Source organism: Mesocricetus auratus, unplaced genomic scaffold (assembly GCF_017639785.1).
Source record: "Mesocricetus auratus isolate SY011 unplaced genomic scaffold, BCM_Maur_2.0 Super-Scaffold_6730, whole genome shotgun sequence".
Taxonomy (NCBI): domain Eukaryota; kingdom Metazoa; phylum Chordata; class Mammalia; order Rodentia; family Cricetidae; genus Mesocricetus; species Mesocricetus auratus.
In genome coordinates, this window is record NW_024429184.1 from 73487588 (window position 1) to 73504803 (window position 17216).

General features: G+C 38.1%; 1 protein-coding gene across 10 annotated transcripts in view; it reads right to left on the reverse strand.

Annotated features, from left to right (window-relative positions):
• Nucleotides 1-17216, reverse strand: part of Rp1 (RP1 axonemal microtubule associated) — a 370803-nt gene that overhangs the window by 249661 nt on the left and 103926 nt on the right. For 9 of the 10 annotated variants that reach the window (XM_040741510.1, XM_040741511.1, XM_040741505.1 and 6 more), the window contains exon 6: nt 7961-8093. The exons of the other annotated variant lie outside the window; for it this stretch is intronic. In XM_040741510.1, coding sequence (XP_040597444.1) covers nt 7961-8093 — 133 coding nt within the window. The remainder of the gene's footprint in view (nt 1-7960; nt 8094-17216) is intronic. 10 annotated transcript variants of the gene reach the window in all.

The window sequence follows — 17216 nt, forward strand, 5'->3', positions numbered from 1 at the left end:
CTTGTTATCTTCACTCCCACAGCATCCTGTTATGACGTGAAGTTCCCTCATAAAAATTTCTATTTATGACAGCTTCTTTGTTTGCAGAAGTTCCCTTCCCCTTTAATGCTTCCCTACCACTCTCCCACCAAACTTAAGCCATCCTATAAAAACCCAAACTCTATTTCAGTGGGGCTCCTCTCCCTTGTCTCAGAGAAAGCCCAGGAGTGTGTAAGTAATGAAATATTAAAGTGTGGAGGGCATCACGGGCTCATAAGTTCCCACCCCTAGTAGAAGAGGTATTTATAGTTGATGGCTTCTGGGGAGGAAAATTCAGTGTTGTGCTCCTGTGCATGGTCCCACACTTATGAGTATATAGGCTATTACAAAAAAAGATAAAAGAAAGGACAAGAAGTTGAGAGGGGATGGGGAGATGGAGATTGATCTTAGAGGAGTTAAGAGGAGTAAGGAGTAAATATGATCAAAATATATCATATTAAATTCTCATAGAATTCATAAAAATGTTATTTTAATAAAGATGGAAAAATATATATAAACAAGTGGAAACTCAAAACTAGAAGAAGCAGCTCTGGAAAGTAAGCTTCATACTGAAATCAGAAAAGATGAGGAAGGGCACTGAATTAAAGCAGCAAATCATTGATAAAGCAACTACTCACTGAGAATGTCTTCGGTGACTATAAATATATAGAAACCAGTGTACCCAATTTCATAGAACAAACACTAATGGACCAGAAGGCAAAGATATACCAATAAGGCTTGCCTTCCATGTCCCCCACTCATTAATAGATACATACACAGAAAAAAATCAATTAGGATATCCCATCCTATAGTTGTTGTAGAAAATTCTTCTCAATAGCTATGTTTGTTTCTTTATCACTGTTGTGGCAAGTACTTGATAAACAAAGCTGTAAGGGGGTTGGGCTTATAGGCCAGTAAGACTGCTGGCCATGTCTGATGTCAAAGAACTCTTCAAATCTCTAACTCTTTTCAGCTTTGCTGACTGCAGCATACTTCTCTCTCTGGGGCTGCTTCCACACCTGCTCTGCAACTCTCCTTGGCAAGTATGCCACAGCTCTGGTATCTCCAACACCAAGGCAATCCAGGTTTCACCTTCACAGCTTCACACAATATCCTCTTTAGGACTCCTTGCAGGGACACCTCTGACATACACCTGGCCTCAGTGGCTTTCCTTGATCATGGAGAGAGATTCTATAGGCCCTTTCTTGTAAACTTGACTCTAAAGCCAGAACCATGTAGTCGAAGCTGCCACATTCTGCTGCTTGTTGGGGCTGGAACATGACCCCCTTTTAAAATTACATTTGCATCGGCTTTCTATTTTGATGGTTTCCTTCACTGCTTAAGCTTTTCTTTGATTCTTTTTCATAAGTTTAAGGCTTAGCTGGGTGAAGTCCTGCCCTGAGGTCACCACCCCCTTTATTCCATTTAGCATCAGACTTTTCTTTAATGTTTGCCTCCTTCAGCACAGGACTTAGCCCCATTACACTTCCTGGTTCCTTCTTTTCTTCTCAAACTGTATGCTTTCTTGCTTTGCTTGCTTCTTTTAATTATAGATCTGTATAAGGTTCATTATTAATAACCATGTGACATAGTCAATACTAGGCTGTTTTGAAATCTCCTCTACCAACATCATTAATCAAAAACCCTTTAAATTAGCCTCAGGCAGACTTTTTAGACAATGACACAATGAAGCCAGATTCTTCACAAAAATGCTATTTAAGCCACTTACTAACATTCTTCTTCCCTGAATCTTCTTGAACTAGGCCAGCATAATTTACACCACTCTCAGAACCACCATCTTCCACATTCCTACTAGTGTGACCCAGTAAGCCCCCACCTGAAGTGTTCACCTGCTTTCCTAATCCAAATTTCAAAGTCCACATACTACCCACATGCAGCATGGTCAGACCTGTGACACAGATTCCCTGCACCCTGGTACCAACTTCTGTCTCACTTACTGTTCTATTGCTGTGAAGAGACACCATGACCATGGCAACACTTAGAAAGCGTTTAATTGGAGTTTGCCTACATTTCCAGAATTTTAGTCTATTATTATCATGGTAAGGAGCATGGCAGCACATAGGCATACAAGATGCTGGAGAAGTAACTGAGAATTCTACATTTGGATCTACAAAGCAGGCAGAAGGAAACACTTGGTCTGGCTTGAGTGTTTGAAACTCTAATGTCTACCCCAACTCACACACTTCCTCCAACAAGGTCACACTTCCTCCAATATGGTCACTAGTCCTAATCCCTGTCACGTAGCACCACTCTCTAATAACCAAGCATTCAAATATATGAACCTATGGGGCCATTCCTATTCAAGCCACCATACACTTTGAGGGTACAGTTTATCAGGACAGAGAAGTCATAGCAGCAGGAGTATAAGCCAGAAGTCAGGAAACACACGCAGATGAATGTAGTTGTTCTGCTAGCTTTCTCCTTTCTATTCAGTGTGAAACCCTGAGAAATAGGATAATTTTGCCATGCTCATGGTGGATCTTCCCAGTTCAGTAAATCTCCTTGGAATTTAAGACATGCTTAAATAACTCTATCTTGCCTGAATGTCAAGTTGACAATCGTGATTAACCTCAATACGCCCATTGTTTGTCAATTTGATAACCAAATGCATCACTTTCAAATAAGTTCTAATCCTGGTTCTTAAATCTTGGTTTTATCTCAGGATGAAAATACACTTAGTTCATCTGTAAAAAACCCCAAAGTCATAAATACCCCCAAGTTCCTCAAACCTATAAGCATAGATTATATTCTTAGACTAGTACAAACTATTAACTATGATTCTTATAAAATAAAAATATACTTGCATTGCACACTGCCACAGAACAAACATTTCCATTCTAAAAGAAATATTGGTACCATAACAAAGAATATATCAAGCCAAAAAATAAAGATTGAAACCCAGTTCAAGCAGCAGGTGCAAGGGGCAAGAACACAGCTCTATTCCATGTTGGCTCCTTAGCTAGTCAAAGCAAGATAATATGGCCCACCAACACTGCCAGAGATGGAGAGATGTAAGGCAGCCCTACAGAAATGCTCCACGGACAGGGATCTGGGTGACTTATGGAGAATTACTGTGTATTATGGAGTGCTAGACAGGATTGTATCCATTAGTCTGTTGTTCCCATACTAGTCCTTTGATTGAAAGACTGATACAAATGAGATCTTTTCATGATGATTTGGACCTCACTAACTTCCAACTATTCCTCTAGCTGCTGAATTCCCAAGACAAAGTAATACCTGCTTGGAGCATATGGCAGTGAGCTTTCAGAGATCCTGCCCACCCTCTACAAAGTGACTGGTTTATATATGTTGACACATGAGCATCTTGTAGTTTTGCAAAAGCACCTTGGAGAACAGCAAAAACAGCACCTGAAGAGCTAGAACAAAGATTCAGCATGGCTTTTAAAAGCCACTTCCAGGAGCTGAACTCATAGCCTACAAGTTGCTAGTTAGGGTCACCCCACAAACAATGTAGTTATTATCACTGTTGTTAGTTTAATGATAGAAGTACATAATAAAAATTTATTAATGAAAAGAATGCATAGTTTTGGTGATAAAGACAACAGGGAAGAAAAGGAGGGAAATGGTCAACCAAATATAAATACATATTTACATGCAATAACAACTGAATAAACAGAAGCCATTAATTTGAAGGAAAGCAGGAAAGAGTTTGCGTGAAGGTTTAGAAAAAGAAAACGAAAGGGAGAAATGTTATAATTAAAGCACAATCTCAAAAATAAATAAAAATAAGGACATTTAATACTAAATAAGCTAACAAAAAATTTAAGAAAATAATCTAGGACTGAATTTGAAGTTCTCTACTTGATGGGTAGCACCTACAAATGCCAGCGTATACCAGGCAGACATTGAGGCAGAATTGTTGGTGACAATTATTCTTAGTATGTAAACCATATACTATATTACTGTGCCTGTTGGTGCAATAGTGGTATACTTGTTATAAATGCAACCAATGACTCTCTTTCTTAATAGATTTAAGGTCTATTCTGCTAGAGGGAACTTATATCTGGCACTGTAAAGTAGGGCAAAAACCTGTGGCTAGGAAGGCCACTGTTGTTAGTTTGTTTAACAAATGTGACTTGCCACAGAAAGCACTCCGTCTCAGCTCACACGGTCCCTGGGCCACCTGCATTGCACCTTGATTAGGCTCAGCTACTGGGAAAATTGATAGGAGGGAAGTACAGAGTACAAGAGCTCTCTTCAGTGAAGCATTTCAAAACTGCTGCTTCCACACTGTCGGGCATATTACACCATCAATTTGCGACTCCTACTTATTACCACTAATTGCTACACAGAGAATGATGCTGACCATTGCAGAGCAGCTACGAAGCCCGGGAAGGCAGACCAGAGCACTTGATAGTTTATTGGGGCCATTGCAAAATCCTGTGAGAAGAACCAATTTAAAAAAAAAACAAATGTGACTTGCCAATCAAATTGTTTTACCCACTTTCATGTTAATGCTTACAGATTATTGCATCCTCCATTGTGGATTAAATGTTCTTCATTTCAGTCAGTTGTGGTTAATGTTGAGATGAATAACCAGCCTAAGTGATGAGAATAAGTAACTATTATGGCATAGAATGCTCATGTTGTATTGGACCTAGCCCTAAGCTGGGCAAATAATAACTACCCCAAATATACTTTCATACATCATTAGTTTTGGTATTTCTCCATTGGTCAGAAAAATCAAACATCTATATTACTCACTCCAAGGTTCATAGAACATTGTAGCAGAGGAGGTAAAAGAATTTAAGAGTCACAGGAAAATGTTGAATGTTCAATAAATAGTTCTTGCAAATCAATTTGGAGACAGGAGAGAGACTCACAAGACTCAGAAAGTTCAGGAAATATATAAGACTTGTGAGAAAAGGCAAGCAGTAAATAATTACCACAGAAGAGACTCTTTATGACCCGGTGTACAAGTTGTGAAGGAAACTCCAGTGATGTGGGTTCCATGAGGCATCACCCATGCTTTATGGTCTTTTTTCAGTGATGCAACTGCTTTTGAGTCATCCATGTTCTGAGCGGTAGCACCAATAAGCTCATTGTTCACCAAGATGCATTTGAATAGAACTGATTCTTTTGTTTGCCATTAGTGTCATATCTAAAGAGACTAGTTTGTGTACGTTCACCAGGAAAACAGTATCACAAAAGCATTATTCACAAAAAATAGAAGAAATTATAACCTTATAGTAATACAAAAGACCTCAAGCCAGTTGGTGGTGCCTCGAGCCTTTAATCCCATCACTCTGAACGTAGAGGCAGGTGGGTATCTGAGTTTGAGGCCAGCTAGTCTATAGAATGAGTTTCAGGACAGCCAGGACTACACAGAGAAACCCTGTATTTAAAAAAAAAAACATCAAAACTCCAAGTCAACCACAAAAAAGAGAGAGAGAGAGAGACTGGACACATAATAGTAACTGATTACAAATTATATTGCAAGATATATGACCCAGTCTCAAAAAATTACTCTATAAAACAAGAATAACAAAAACAGCATGGTACTGACACACACAAGAAAAAGCAATGCGTAGACGGATAGCTAGAACAAACAGAACAGAAGAGAATAGGGGAAACAGGAATGAATTCAGGTAACTACACCATAAATAAGCTCATGCTGAGAAAACTAGATATACATATGCAGAAGGATGGAGCTAGAGTCTTTCTCTTCTCTCTATACAAAATGAATCAAAGGCCTTAGTTAATTTAAAACTGGAAACTTTGAAACTACTAGATGAGAACACAGATAAAAATACATTAACATGTAGGCATATGTTGGTTTGAGCTAAGACACTCCATGTCCTATGTCTGAAGTGTGTAGTGAGACCCAGCAACAGGGTCTCACCTTCAAGTTCTGGTAATTGTGGCCACAATGACAGCTTTTAATATTTGGGGTTTTCTTGGCCCTCTGGAACCAGAGTTTTAGTTAGTCTGTGTATGGCTCTTGGAGGAACACTATTTAAATTCATAAAATAATACTCATTCTATAATTTTTACAAACACCTTTAATGTTATTTATCTCTCCATACTCCTTCTCCCTCTAGATTTCCTTCCAACTTTCCTCTCCAATTAGGTCCCCTCCTCCTGTTTTCCTCCTTACCACTCACAGCACCTGTATCCTACTAAGATCCTTCTCCATCCCTCCTCCCATAGGTCCTGTCTACTATCCCACTTCTGTAGTTTCTTCAGGATACATGCTCAAATCAAAATATTCATAACTAGGATCCACAAATGATACATGAGGCTTTTTTCTTTCTAAGACAAGAGTCCCTCAATCAATATAAACTTTTTCTTATTCAATCTAATTTGATTCCATATATCTGCAAATTTCATGACTTAATTTTTCTTTACAGCTGAATAGAATTCCAATGTGCATATGCACATTTTTATTATGCACACATCAGTTGAAGGTCCCTTTCCTGGCTATTGTGAATAGAGCAGTCAAGAATCTGGCTGAGCAAGCATTTATAGCAGGACGGTGAGTCTTTGGATAAATGCAAAGGAGTATTACATCTGGGTCACATAGCAGGTCTCTTTTTTAGCTTTTGAGTATTTTCCACATTTATTCCCATAGTAGCCATATCATTTCGCAATAATCCTTTCCCTTTATCTTTATCAGCATATGTTGTCAGTTGTTTTATTGATTTTAGCCTTTTTGACTGGGTAAGATTATAGAGTATTTTAATTTGCATGCCCTTGTTTACAAAGATATGGAATACTTTAAAGATACTTATTAGCCACTTTTATTTGTTCTTTTGAACACTCTTTATTCAGATTCATAGCTGGTTTTTTAATTGAGTTGCTTGTCTTCTTAATTTTTTTTAGTTTGTTTTGTTGGGTTTTTTTTAGGTTTTTTAATATTGTCTGAATATTTAATTCTGTACTGGATGTATGGCTGGAAAAGATTCTTACTCTGTAGTCTCCATTTTCAATCAGCTTATAGTTTCCTTTACTTTATAGTTTAGTGAATTTTCGGGACCAACACCTTGCAGCAGTAGGTAAAGGGGCCCAACAAGGAACCTTTGTCTTTCTCCTGTTTGCCTTAACACTTCACTGACAAGGTCATCCACTCTAGTGATCAGTTAATCTACTCTGTTGCTGCCTCTGCTGGTAGATTGTTTCATTGATGCCTCTCTTGATACATTGTTTCATTGATACCTGTGCTGATACATTGTTTCATTGATAATAGAATGAAGTTTCTGCATGCCTCCAGCCAGAAGCAGTATCTCTCTAGAAACCCTTCAGGCCTACGGTGCCAGGTAGGGACTGCTGAGACATCCAGCCTGGTAGATTGAGAAGGTGATTTGTTCTTGGTCTCACCAGTGAGAAGGTAGCCATTACTAAACTACTCAAACTATACTGTGTATGTGTACAAGCTCTGTGAGATGGTAGAATAAACCCACTTTTCTGTTCACCTAGTTCTAGTCCTCCAGAGGAACAGTTTTTAACCAGTGGGTCATAACCACTATGGCAAGCCAAAAATATGTACATTACAATTCATAACAATAGCAAAATTACAGCTATGGAATAACAGAAACGATTTTATGATTGTGATCACCATAGCACGAGGAACTGTATTAAAAGGTCACAGCATTAGGGAGGTTGAGGACCCCTCTTCTAGAGGATGTTGATCATTATCTTCTATGAATCAATCTTATTTTCATTAAGTGGCATTTCAGTCAACCTGTCAACAAGACTAACTACAACAAGAACGTATGACTGAACACTAGTATATAAAACAATTTAAAAGCATTTGTCTTAAGAGCAACAATAATTGAATTAAACATTAATCATCTTAATCATTAACTCAAAATTTATTTAGCGTGCATTTATTCAATTCTTTGTTCTTCTGCATCTGTGATGCTGGTTTTATCTGTGATACGTGGAGTTGAATCTTCCTTACCAGGAAGGACAGGTTGTCCTTTACTTAAAATCGGGAATTCTCGGCAGATTTCTCCATCCTCTTTCTCTTGTGCCAGCCATCGTTGAACAGGAATATAAAACTTTTCTCCAGAATTCATGTTTTGTAATTCTATCTTTAATAGCAAAAATAAATAAATAAAATGGATTTTGTTCAAACTTCATACTTAGGTCATAGTTCAAATTTATAAACTATGGAGAATTGAATAAAATTGCAATAACCTATTATCAGGAATCTTATTTAGCCAAAACAACCAACTATACAAGGCATTTTTTTATACTTAGAATAAGATTCTGAATAAAGAATATCTTGGAGCAATGTGTCTCAGGTAGCTCAGAGGTGGTATTAGCTTACCATTCACAAAGCCCTGAGTTTACTCCCACCACCTCCCCTCCCTACAACAGGAAAGTTCTCCTTTCTTCATGGGTTCCCAGGAAAGAACATTGTCTTTCAATGAGAATGTTATAGATAAATGGAAGAGAATATTTCACTCTGAAGATCAGAGAAGCAAATCAGCCAAGTCACCAGAGAGTTCTTACCAAGGCTGGGGAGATCCTATCCTCACTGTGACTGGAAACTAATTGCCTAAGACTTAATGTTGAATCCCACATGAGACACTGAGCTCTTGTCTTCTATATCTCTCTAATGCTGGGATTGAAGGTGTATGCCACCACTGCCCAGCTTCTGTGGCTAACTAGTGTGGCTGCTGGGATTAACAGTATGTACCACCACTGCCTGACCTCTATGGCTGTGGCTAGCTTTGCATTCTGATCTCCAGGTGAGCTTTATTAGATCGTAAACAATATATCATCATACTGCTGGTTGTATTTTTCCAATGCAAATTTTTCAAAACATTTAGAAAGTGTCCCAGCATCCTAGCTTCATAGTTAATACAGTACTAGTCAGTAGTTAATAACTAAATGAGATGGCAAATACATATATGATAAACTTTTAGAAACTCATCAAATAATAAAATGAAAAATATGTACTTTTTAAAGTGTCAACTTTAATATCATACTTTGAAAGGTCTAAAAGGCAAAAAAGGAACTTTATCTTACACAAAAGTCAGGGAGTAACTTGGAACTCTAACTACTACTTCTTGTATTTTCACAAAGTAGATTTAATTTTTCATCCTGCTTCGAGAATCTTTATGACTTTAAGGTAAAGGTGATACTGTTACTAACAATTATTCATCCCTCATAACACTGAATAAATGTGCTTTATGTAATGATTTACCTCCTATGAATTTTTCAATGATTTCTCTTGCATTATGAAACTACAAGAAAGAAAACTTACAAAGTGCCTTAGTTACTTTTCTATTGATGTGATAAACCACATAACCAAGGCCACTTACGAAAGAAAGTATTTAATTGGCTTGTGGTTTCAAATAGCTAGAGTTCATGATGGCAGAACAAATGAATGGTGGAAGGAACAGCTGAAGCTAATACCATGATCCACTAGCAGGAGGCAGAGAGAGACACACTGGGAATGGCACCATGATTTTGAAACCTCAAAGCCTATCCCAAGTGACACCCCTCTTTCAACAAAGCCAGAACTCCCAGTCCTTCCCAACAGTCCACCAAACTGAGAACTAAGAGTTCAAACATATGAACCTATGGGGGCTGTTTTTATCCAAATTACAACATACTACTCCCTAGCTCCCATAGGCTTCTAGCTATATTATAAGGCAAAATGTATTCAGGTCAACTTCAAACTTCTCTATAATCTGTCATAGTCCTTCTTTTTTGCAAATTTCTTTATAATTATTTCTGTAAAAATAAATACATACATAAACACAAATATAATAGACTACTTACAAATAATTTCTAATACATGATTAGTCATCACACTAAGTGGTGTTGTGTGTCAGCTTGACACAAGCTAGATCAACAGAGAAGAAGGAGTCTCAGTTGAGGAAATGCCCCCATGAGAACCAGTTGTAAGGCATTTCCCCATTAGTGATCAATTGGGGAAGGCCAGGCATGGTGGATGGTGACATCCCTGGGACATTGGTCCTGGGTTCTACAAGAAGGTGGGTTGAGCAAGTCAGGGGAAACAATGCAGTAAGTAGTACTCCCCCATGGCCTTCATATAAGCTTCTGCCTACAGGATCCTGTCCTGTTTGGGTTCCTGTACTGACTTCTTTCAGTGGTAAACAGCAATGGTGAAGTGTAAGCCAAATAAACGCTTTCCTCATCAACTTGCTTTTTGGTCGTGATGTTTCATGGCAGTAATAAAAACCTTAACTAAAACAAATTAGCACCAGCATAGTGGAGTATTGTTGTGAGAGATCTGACCATGTTTTGGGGAGGATTGCGGGAGGACTTTGGAACTTTGGGCTAGAAAAGCCATTGAGTGTTAAGAGCAGAAGGCGGAGGCCTGATTTGTGAAGTCAGAGGAAAATTTAAAAATTCTGTTGGGGCCATTTGTTTTAAGTTCCTGTGGTCCTGGTTAGCTGGGGCTGAAGAATCAACTGTGATTAACAAGATACCATAACTACTAAAGCAAGACATTGCTTTGCTGGGATACTTGATGCTGGATGGCTGCAGCTAAAATATCAGCAGTGATTTAAAAGAGACCAGCATCACTGAGGTGCAATCTTCTAGGAAGAGTTTCATTGGAGCATAGAGAAGATGTGTTCCAGAGGCAGCCAGTATTGTACCTTGTGCTGACAGCCTAACTTGGTAAGGTGTGTCACCCAGGTAGTACTGGTTTTGAAGGCATGAAGGGGTTATGGAGATCAACTGAGAATTGGCACTTTAAGAGCCCAGGAGAGGCCGTAGATGAAGGTGCAGCCTCGGTGTCAGTTGAAGACCCAGGACTGAAGGAGTCATGCAAGAAGTTGAGGCATGGCACTGTGAAAAGAGCTATTGGTAAATGTGCAACCCAGTTGGAGCTGAAGGTGGAAAGGCCAGTACCATGGGATGACCACCAAGAAAGACAGTTGTGGCAGTGGAACCAGTTGAAGCCTAGAAGACAAGCTGCAGAGTGTGGTACCCTGCTACTTTACTGGAAGTCTTTACCAGATGTAGAAGTTCCCTGGTGGAGTCTTCAGGGTCTTGTATATACAAAGTACTATCAGCACTATCATCTAAAATTGAAGATACTTTGACTGCATCCTTTCCTAAATGTATCCCTTGATGTCCTTCAGGACTATGTTGTAAAGGTATGAAGAGAATGGGCATCCTTATCTTGTTCCTTAGTTTTTATCTACTAGATGTTCTCTGTGAGTTGAGGTATGTCCCTTATATTCCTAGTCTCTTCAGGACATTTATCATGAAGTGATGTTGGCCTTTTTCAACAGCCTTTTTTTTTTTTTTTTTTTTGCTTCTAATGAGACGATCAAGAGGATTTTGTTTTTTATTTGGTTTATGTGGTGGATTACACTTATAAATTTACATATACTGAATCATCCCTGAATCTCTGGAACAAAGTCAACTTGATCAGAGTGAATGATCTTTTTGATGTATCCTTGAAAGTATTTCGTTGAGAATTTAAAAGTATTTGTTGCTCATAAGACAAATTATTCTATAATTTTCTTTTTTTCTTGGGTCTTTGTGTGGGTTATATGTCAATGTAATTTGAGCCACATAAAAAGATTTAGAAAATGTTCCTTCAGTTTCAACTTTGTAGAGTATTTGTGGTAATCTGTTCAAAGTCTGAATCCATCTGGCCTTGGGCTGGCTGGATGGCTGAATGGCTGGCTGGCTGGCTTGCTTGGGAGACTTAATTACAGCTCCTATTTCACTAGTTGTTATAGGTTATTAAATTGATTATCTGATCTTTGTTTAGATTTATAAATGATACAGATAAAGCACATATTTTGAGTATGTCCTTATGATTATCTGGATTTCTTTAGTGTCTGTAGTGATGTCCTCCATTTCATCTCTGATTCTATTGATTTACATATTCTCTTGACATCTTTTAGTCAACTTTGCTAAGGGCTTATCAATCTTACAGATTTTTCTCAAAGAACCCAACTTTTTGTTTCATTGATTCTTCATATTGTTTTTAATTTGGTGTTATTTCCTTGATTTAGTCCTGAATTTGTTTATTTGTTGCCATCTACTCTTTAGGGTTGTTAGTTATTCTTTCTGTTCTAGAGGTTTCTGGTGTGTCACTAAGTTCCTAATATACATCTCTCCTTTTTATTTTTTAACGTAGGCACTTAGTGCATGAACTTGCCTCTTAGAACTTTTTCAGTGTATCACATTTTGAATATGTTGTATTTTCATTTTCATTCAGTTTTTAAAATTTTTTAATTTCTTAATTTCTGCCTTGACCTATTTTTATTAATATTGAGTCATTCAGTTTCCATGAGTTTATAAGCTTTCTGTTGTTTTTGTTGTTGATGATATCCATCTTTAAACCATGGTTGTCAGATAGGATGCAGGAAATTATTCCAATTTTCTTATATCTATTGAGACTTGTGGTCAAATTGTGGTCAATTTTGGAAAAGTTCCATGAGCTGCTGAGTGGAAGGTATATTCTTTCATATTTAGGTGAAATGTTCTGTAAATATCTATATCCATTTGATTTATGACATCATTAAGCTCTAGTGTTTCTCTGTTATTTTTTGTCTGGATGACCTGTCTATTGGCAAGAGTTGAAGTCACTCACTATCACCACGGGAGGGTAAATAATGTGATTTTGGATGTAGCCATGTTTCTTTTATGAAATTAGGTACCCTTGTGTTTGGTACATAAGTGTTTTGAATTAGAAAATATTCTAATTCTAATACTCTTGGTAGTTTTTTTTTTCCTTTGGTGGGTATGTAGTGTACTTTCCTATCTTTATGATTAGTTTTGGTTTGAGGTCTATTTTATCAGATATTAACATGTCCATATCTGCTTGCTTCTTGGGTCCATTTGTTTAGAATATCCTTTTCCATCATTTTACCCAGAAATTATTTCTTACAGCTCTTAGGATAAATGTTTCCCCAATGTAAGTGTTATAGTTCTGAAGGGAAAAATGTTCTGGTAGTTGGGACCAAGGAATACTACAAAGTCATACCACACAACAAATTGGGAGGGAAGAACTCAGGATGGTGGCTGCCTCTGTTCAGGTGAGAAGCAGCAGATAACTTAATAGAAGACAGGGTTCATATAGGGTTTCTTGGAGATGAAGCTTCTATTGTAGAGATTCCAGAATGGGGATTGGTGGGTTCTCAAGTCCTGAGCCAGGGGTTTTTTCTCAGTAGGGTGCAGCTTGGCTGTTTGCATCTGGATGGGGGGGTGTGGGAGGGTAGAATCTGGCCATTACAGCTCTTAAAGTATTCTGTGGGTAGAAGCTGGTCCTCAGGATCAGAGCCTGGCCACACGCACACACGCAGGCACACCTTAAAAGACTTTCAGTAATGTCTACCCTTGATGGAATAAAGTGGTTCCTGAATACAACAGAATGATGGATCCTGTTTTCAAATCCAATTTATTAGTCTGTGCTTTGTGTCTATTAATAGTTATTAATAAGTAGTGTTTATTGACTCCTGATATTTTTTGTAATGGGGTTGGACTTTTCTTCTTCTTTTGAATTATTATTCTGGGTTATTTATTCCTTGTGTCGTCTTGGTTGTAGTTAACCTCTCCAGACTGAAGTTTTCCTTCTAGTGTCTTCTGTAGAGCTGGATTTGTAGATTGAAACTATGTATATTTTGTGTTTCTTTATCCATCTATTGTAATTGATAATTTTTCTGGGTATGGTACTCTGGGCTGGGGTCTGTGGTATCTCGGAGTTTTTAGCATATACATCCAGACCTTTCTGTATTTTAGGGTCTCCATTGAGAAGTCTGGTGTTATATTTATATCTTTCTTGTTTTTTTTCCTTTGCAGCATTTAATATCTTTTTTGGTCCATATTTTTAGTGTTTTGATTATTATGTGACTTGGGAAATTTCCTTCCTGGTCCAGTATATTTGATGTTCTGTATGCTTCTAGAACCTTAATTAGCACTACCTTCTTTAGGTTGGGAAATTTTTCCTTTGTGATTTTGTTGAAAATATTTTTGTGCTTTTGACCTGTGATTTTTTTTCCTTTCTCTATTCCTAATATTCATAGATTTAGTCTTTTCACGGTGTCCCAGATTTTCTGTATGTAAAGCACCTGGATTTGTCTAGATTTAACATTTTCTCTTATTGGCTTATATATTTATTCTATCTTGTCTTCAATGTCAGAAACTTTCTCTCCCATGTCATACTCTTTAGTTGAGCCTGACCTCTGAGATTTTTTTGTTTAATATCTGAATTTTTTCATTTTCAGCTTCATTTTAGCTTGAGTTTTTGTGGTTATTCTATTTCTACATTCATGTCTTGAACTATTTTCATTATTGTTCTCTACTGTTTATGTTTTCAACAGACTTCATTAAGGGATTTGCTTTATCCTCTTCACAGTCCATGGACATATTTTAATATCTATTTTAAAGTCTTCCATGTTGGTTATATTGCATATTTCAGGCCTAATGTAGAGGGGTTACCAGTTTCTGATGGAGCCACATTATTTTGCCTATTCATGTTTGTGGGATCCAGGCATCCAAGTTTATGATAACTTGGGTGGCTCCATGTATCAATATATAATATTGTCTTTGTTGGATGAATGTTCTATTTTTCTATTGTTGTTGCCTCCTCTTGATACTGGGAAGTTGTGGTTGCTATGGGTTGCCTGTTTAAGAGCACTTCTTTATATTAGTGGGTGGCAGAAAGGATTAGAAATGGGCTATGAAAAAAAGTTAGGAGAGGCTATAGGAAAGAGCTAGAGATGTCCTGTGAACACAAAGATCTGGGGTCCCATTGAGTTGAAATTGTGGGGAGAAGGGGCTTCCTGGAAGTGGGCTGCAATAGGACAAAGATTATATTTGGAGATACAGGGATGAGCTGGTAGGGGCACCAAGTTGCAGACCCTATAGTATATGGGCACCTGCAAGCAGGCTGCTACAGGGCCGAGGATCAGGCTAGGGAGGCTGTAATAGAGGACAGTGAGAACCAGCTAAGTGTGGCCGCTGGGGGTTCCTGTGGGTATCTGAATGGAGATGGGCTAAGAAAGAAAGCTGAGAGGGTCCACAAGAAAGACATAATCCAGGCCCACACTTAGAGGCAGAATACCCCCTATTATAGTCTTGACTCTGTTTAAAGGTCTAAAGTCTATTTTGAGACTTAAGATGTCTTAGTTGCAAACCCCTATAAAATCTAAAAGCAAATTCCATACTTCCAACAAACAAGACACATAATATGTTTTACCACTCCAAAACCCAGCAGGGTAAACTACAAATTGGCATGGACCACATGACAACCATTGCTGCTTAACAAAGTTCTAACAATTCAGCCTTGCAGATAATAATTCTCCAGCATTCCTTGACTTTCATTTTTAATGATTCTCACTGTGTTTTGGGTGTTTCCTTGTAGCTTATCCTCTGGGAATTTTTGTGTAGGGTTTAAAGGATGAAAATGTGTAAAATGTCACCCTCTTTAGACAAAATAATTTTTGGGAAAAATCCCCACCACTCTGAAACCATATAGCATGATAATTCTGCCTACTTCTACAAAGCAAGTTAACAACAAGCTGCTAGAAAATTTAAGTAAGTGACATATGCTTGACAAATAAGGTATATTTGATAATCAAGATTTTTAATTTCCCAAGGTCTACACATGTTCACAGTGATATTTGCGTTACTTCATTTTTGTTCTCTTAAGTTTTAGCTATTTGGATAAACTAAGCCATACCTCCCCCCCCCCCAAAAAAAAGTCTTGCAATAGTCTGTAATGGAATGCCTGATCTCCCAAGAAAGTCCTTTTCCCAAGGTCAGCCATTTAGACAAAAAGCCCCTTTCCCTCAGGGGACTGAAGAAATTTCCTTCTTGCTAAAAAGGGAGTCACCCTTCTCATCTCTGGCAAAAGGAAATCGTGGCCCTTCCATTAACATGTGACTGTGGTGCCTATAACTGTGTCAAGGTCAATGCTAGCTTCCTCAGCCCTGCTCACAAGCCACACCCCATCTCACAAGCCCCCTTTCTAAATCTTTGTGAAATTTTAGAGTATGAAAGGCGGAGCTATCCTGATTCACCCTCAGATCCTGTCAGTCTCCTCCTTCCCTTCGATGACTCCACACCTCCTTCTTTGAGACCTGATCCTCACTGGAGCTTTTATTTCCAATGTTAAAGGGCTTAGCTTTCTTATCCATAACGCACTCCTTTCTCTTAGGCTGGTTCCATGTCCCATATGCAGCTTTCCTTGGCAAATATTTTTCCTTGGCACCTCTAATATTTTGGGTTCGCCAATGCAATCCAGACTTCACTTCAACAGTCCTTCAGGGTTTCTTGCCCTTTCAGAGCCTTCATGCAGACTATTCTGCTGCATATCCCCTGTCCTCAGCAGCTCTCCTTAACTGCAGAGGAATATTCGACAGCCCCTTTACTACTGTATCCTTAATGACTCTAAATCCAAAACCAGATGGACAACACTGCCAAGTTTGGCAGTCTCCTTGCAATGGAGCCTGGCTTCCTTTAAATAATTTATAGCGCCTTTCATATGTTCTATTTTTTAGGAGCAGAAAATTCTATAGGCTTTTCCTTTCACTGGTTGGAAATCTAGCTGGGTGATGGCATCTTGTCCTGAGTGTATCTCTCCCTTTATTTCTTTGCAGATTGGGCTTTCCTCAATCTCATTATTTCTTTCAGTATAAACCTTGACTCCAACAATAAATCTCCTGGTGTTCGTTTTACTCTTTTAATTGTATGTTTTGTATTTCTTTTTTCCCTGCCTGCCTTTTCATTGTAGACCCCTCCATCAGTGATTACTAACAACCATGCAACAGAGTCAATATTAGGCTGTCTTAAATTCTCTTTTGCTATAGACATTAGTTCATTGCTTTTCGGGCAATTTCTTAGGACAAGGACAAAAAACAGGTACACTGTTTGCCCAAATATCATAAGGAGGGTCCCTAACCCAGTTGTTAATATTCTTCCCTTCTGAAACTTCTCATGCTGAGAGTCTACAGTCAACACAGCTAGCAGCAGTACTGTCTTCCAGGTTCCTACTATAATGGCCCATTAATTCCCACTTACAGCATTCAATAACTTTCCTAGGCCAAGTCCCAAATTTTTCCATGTTCCTCCCAAAAGTCACATTATCAGGTCAGTCACAGCAACTACCCACTTCTTGGAACCAAATTTCTAATGCAGTTAATTTTCTATTTCTGCAATAAAACACCATGGAAAAAGCAATTTATAAAAGAAAGTATACAATTGGATTA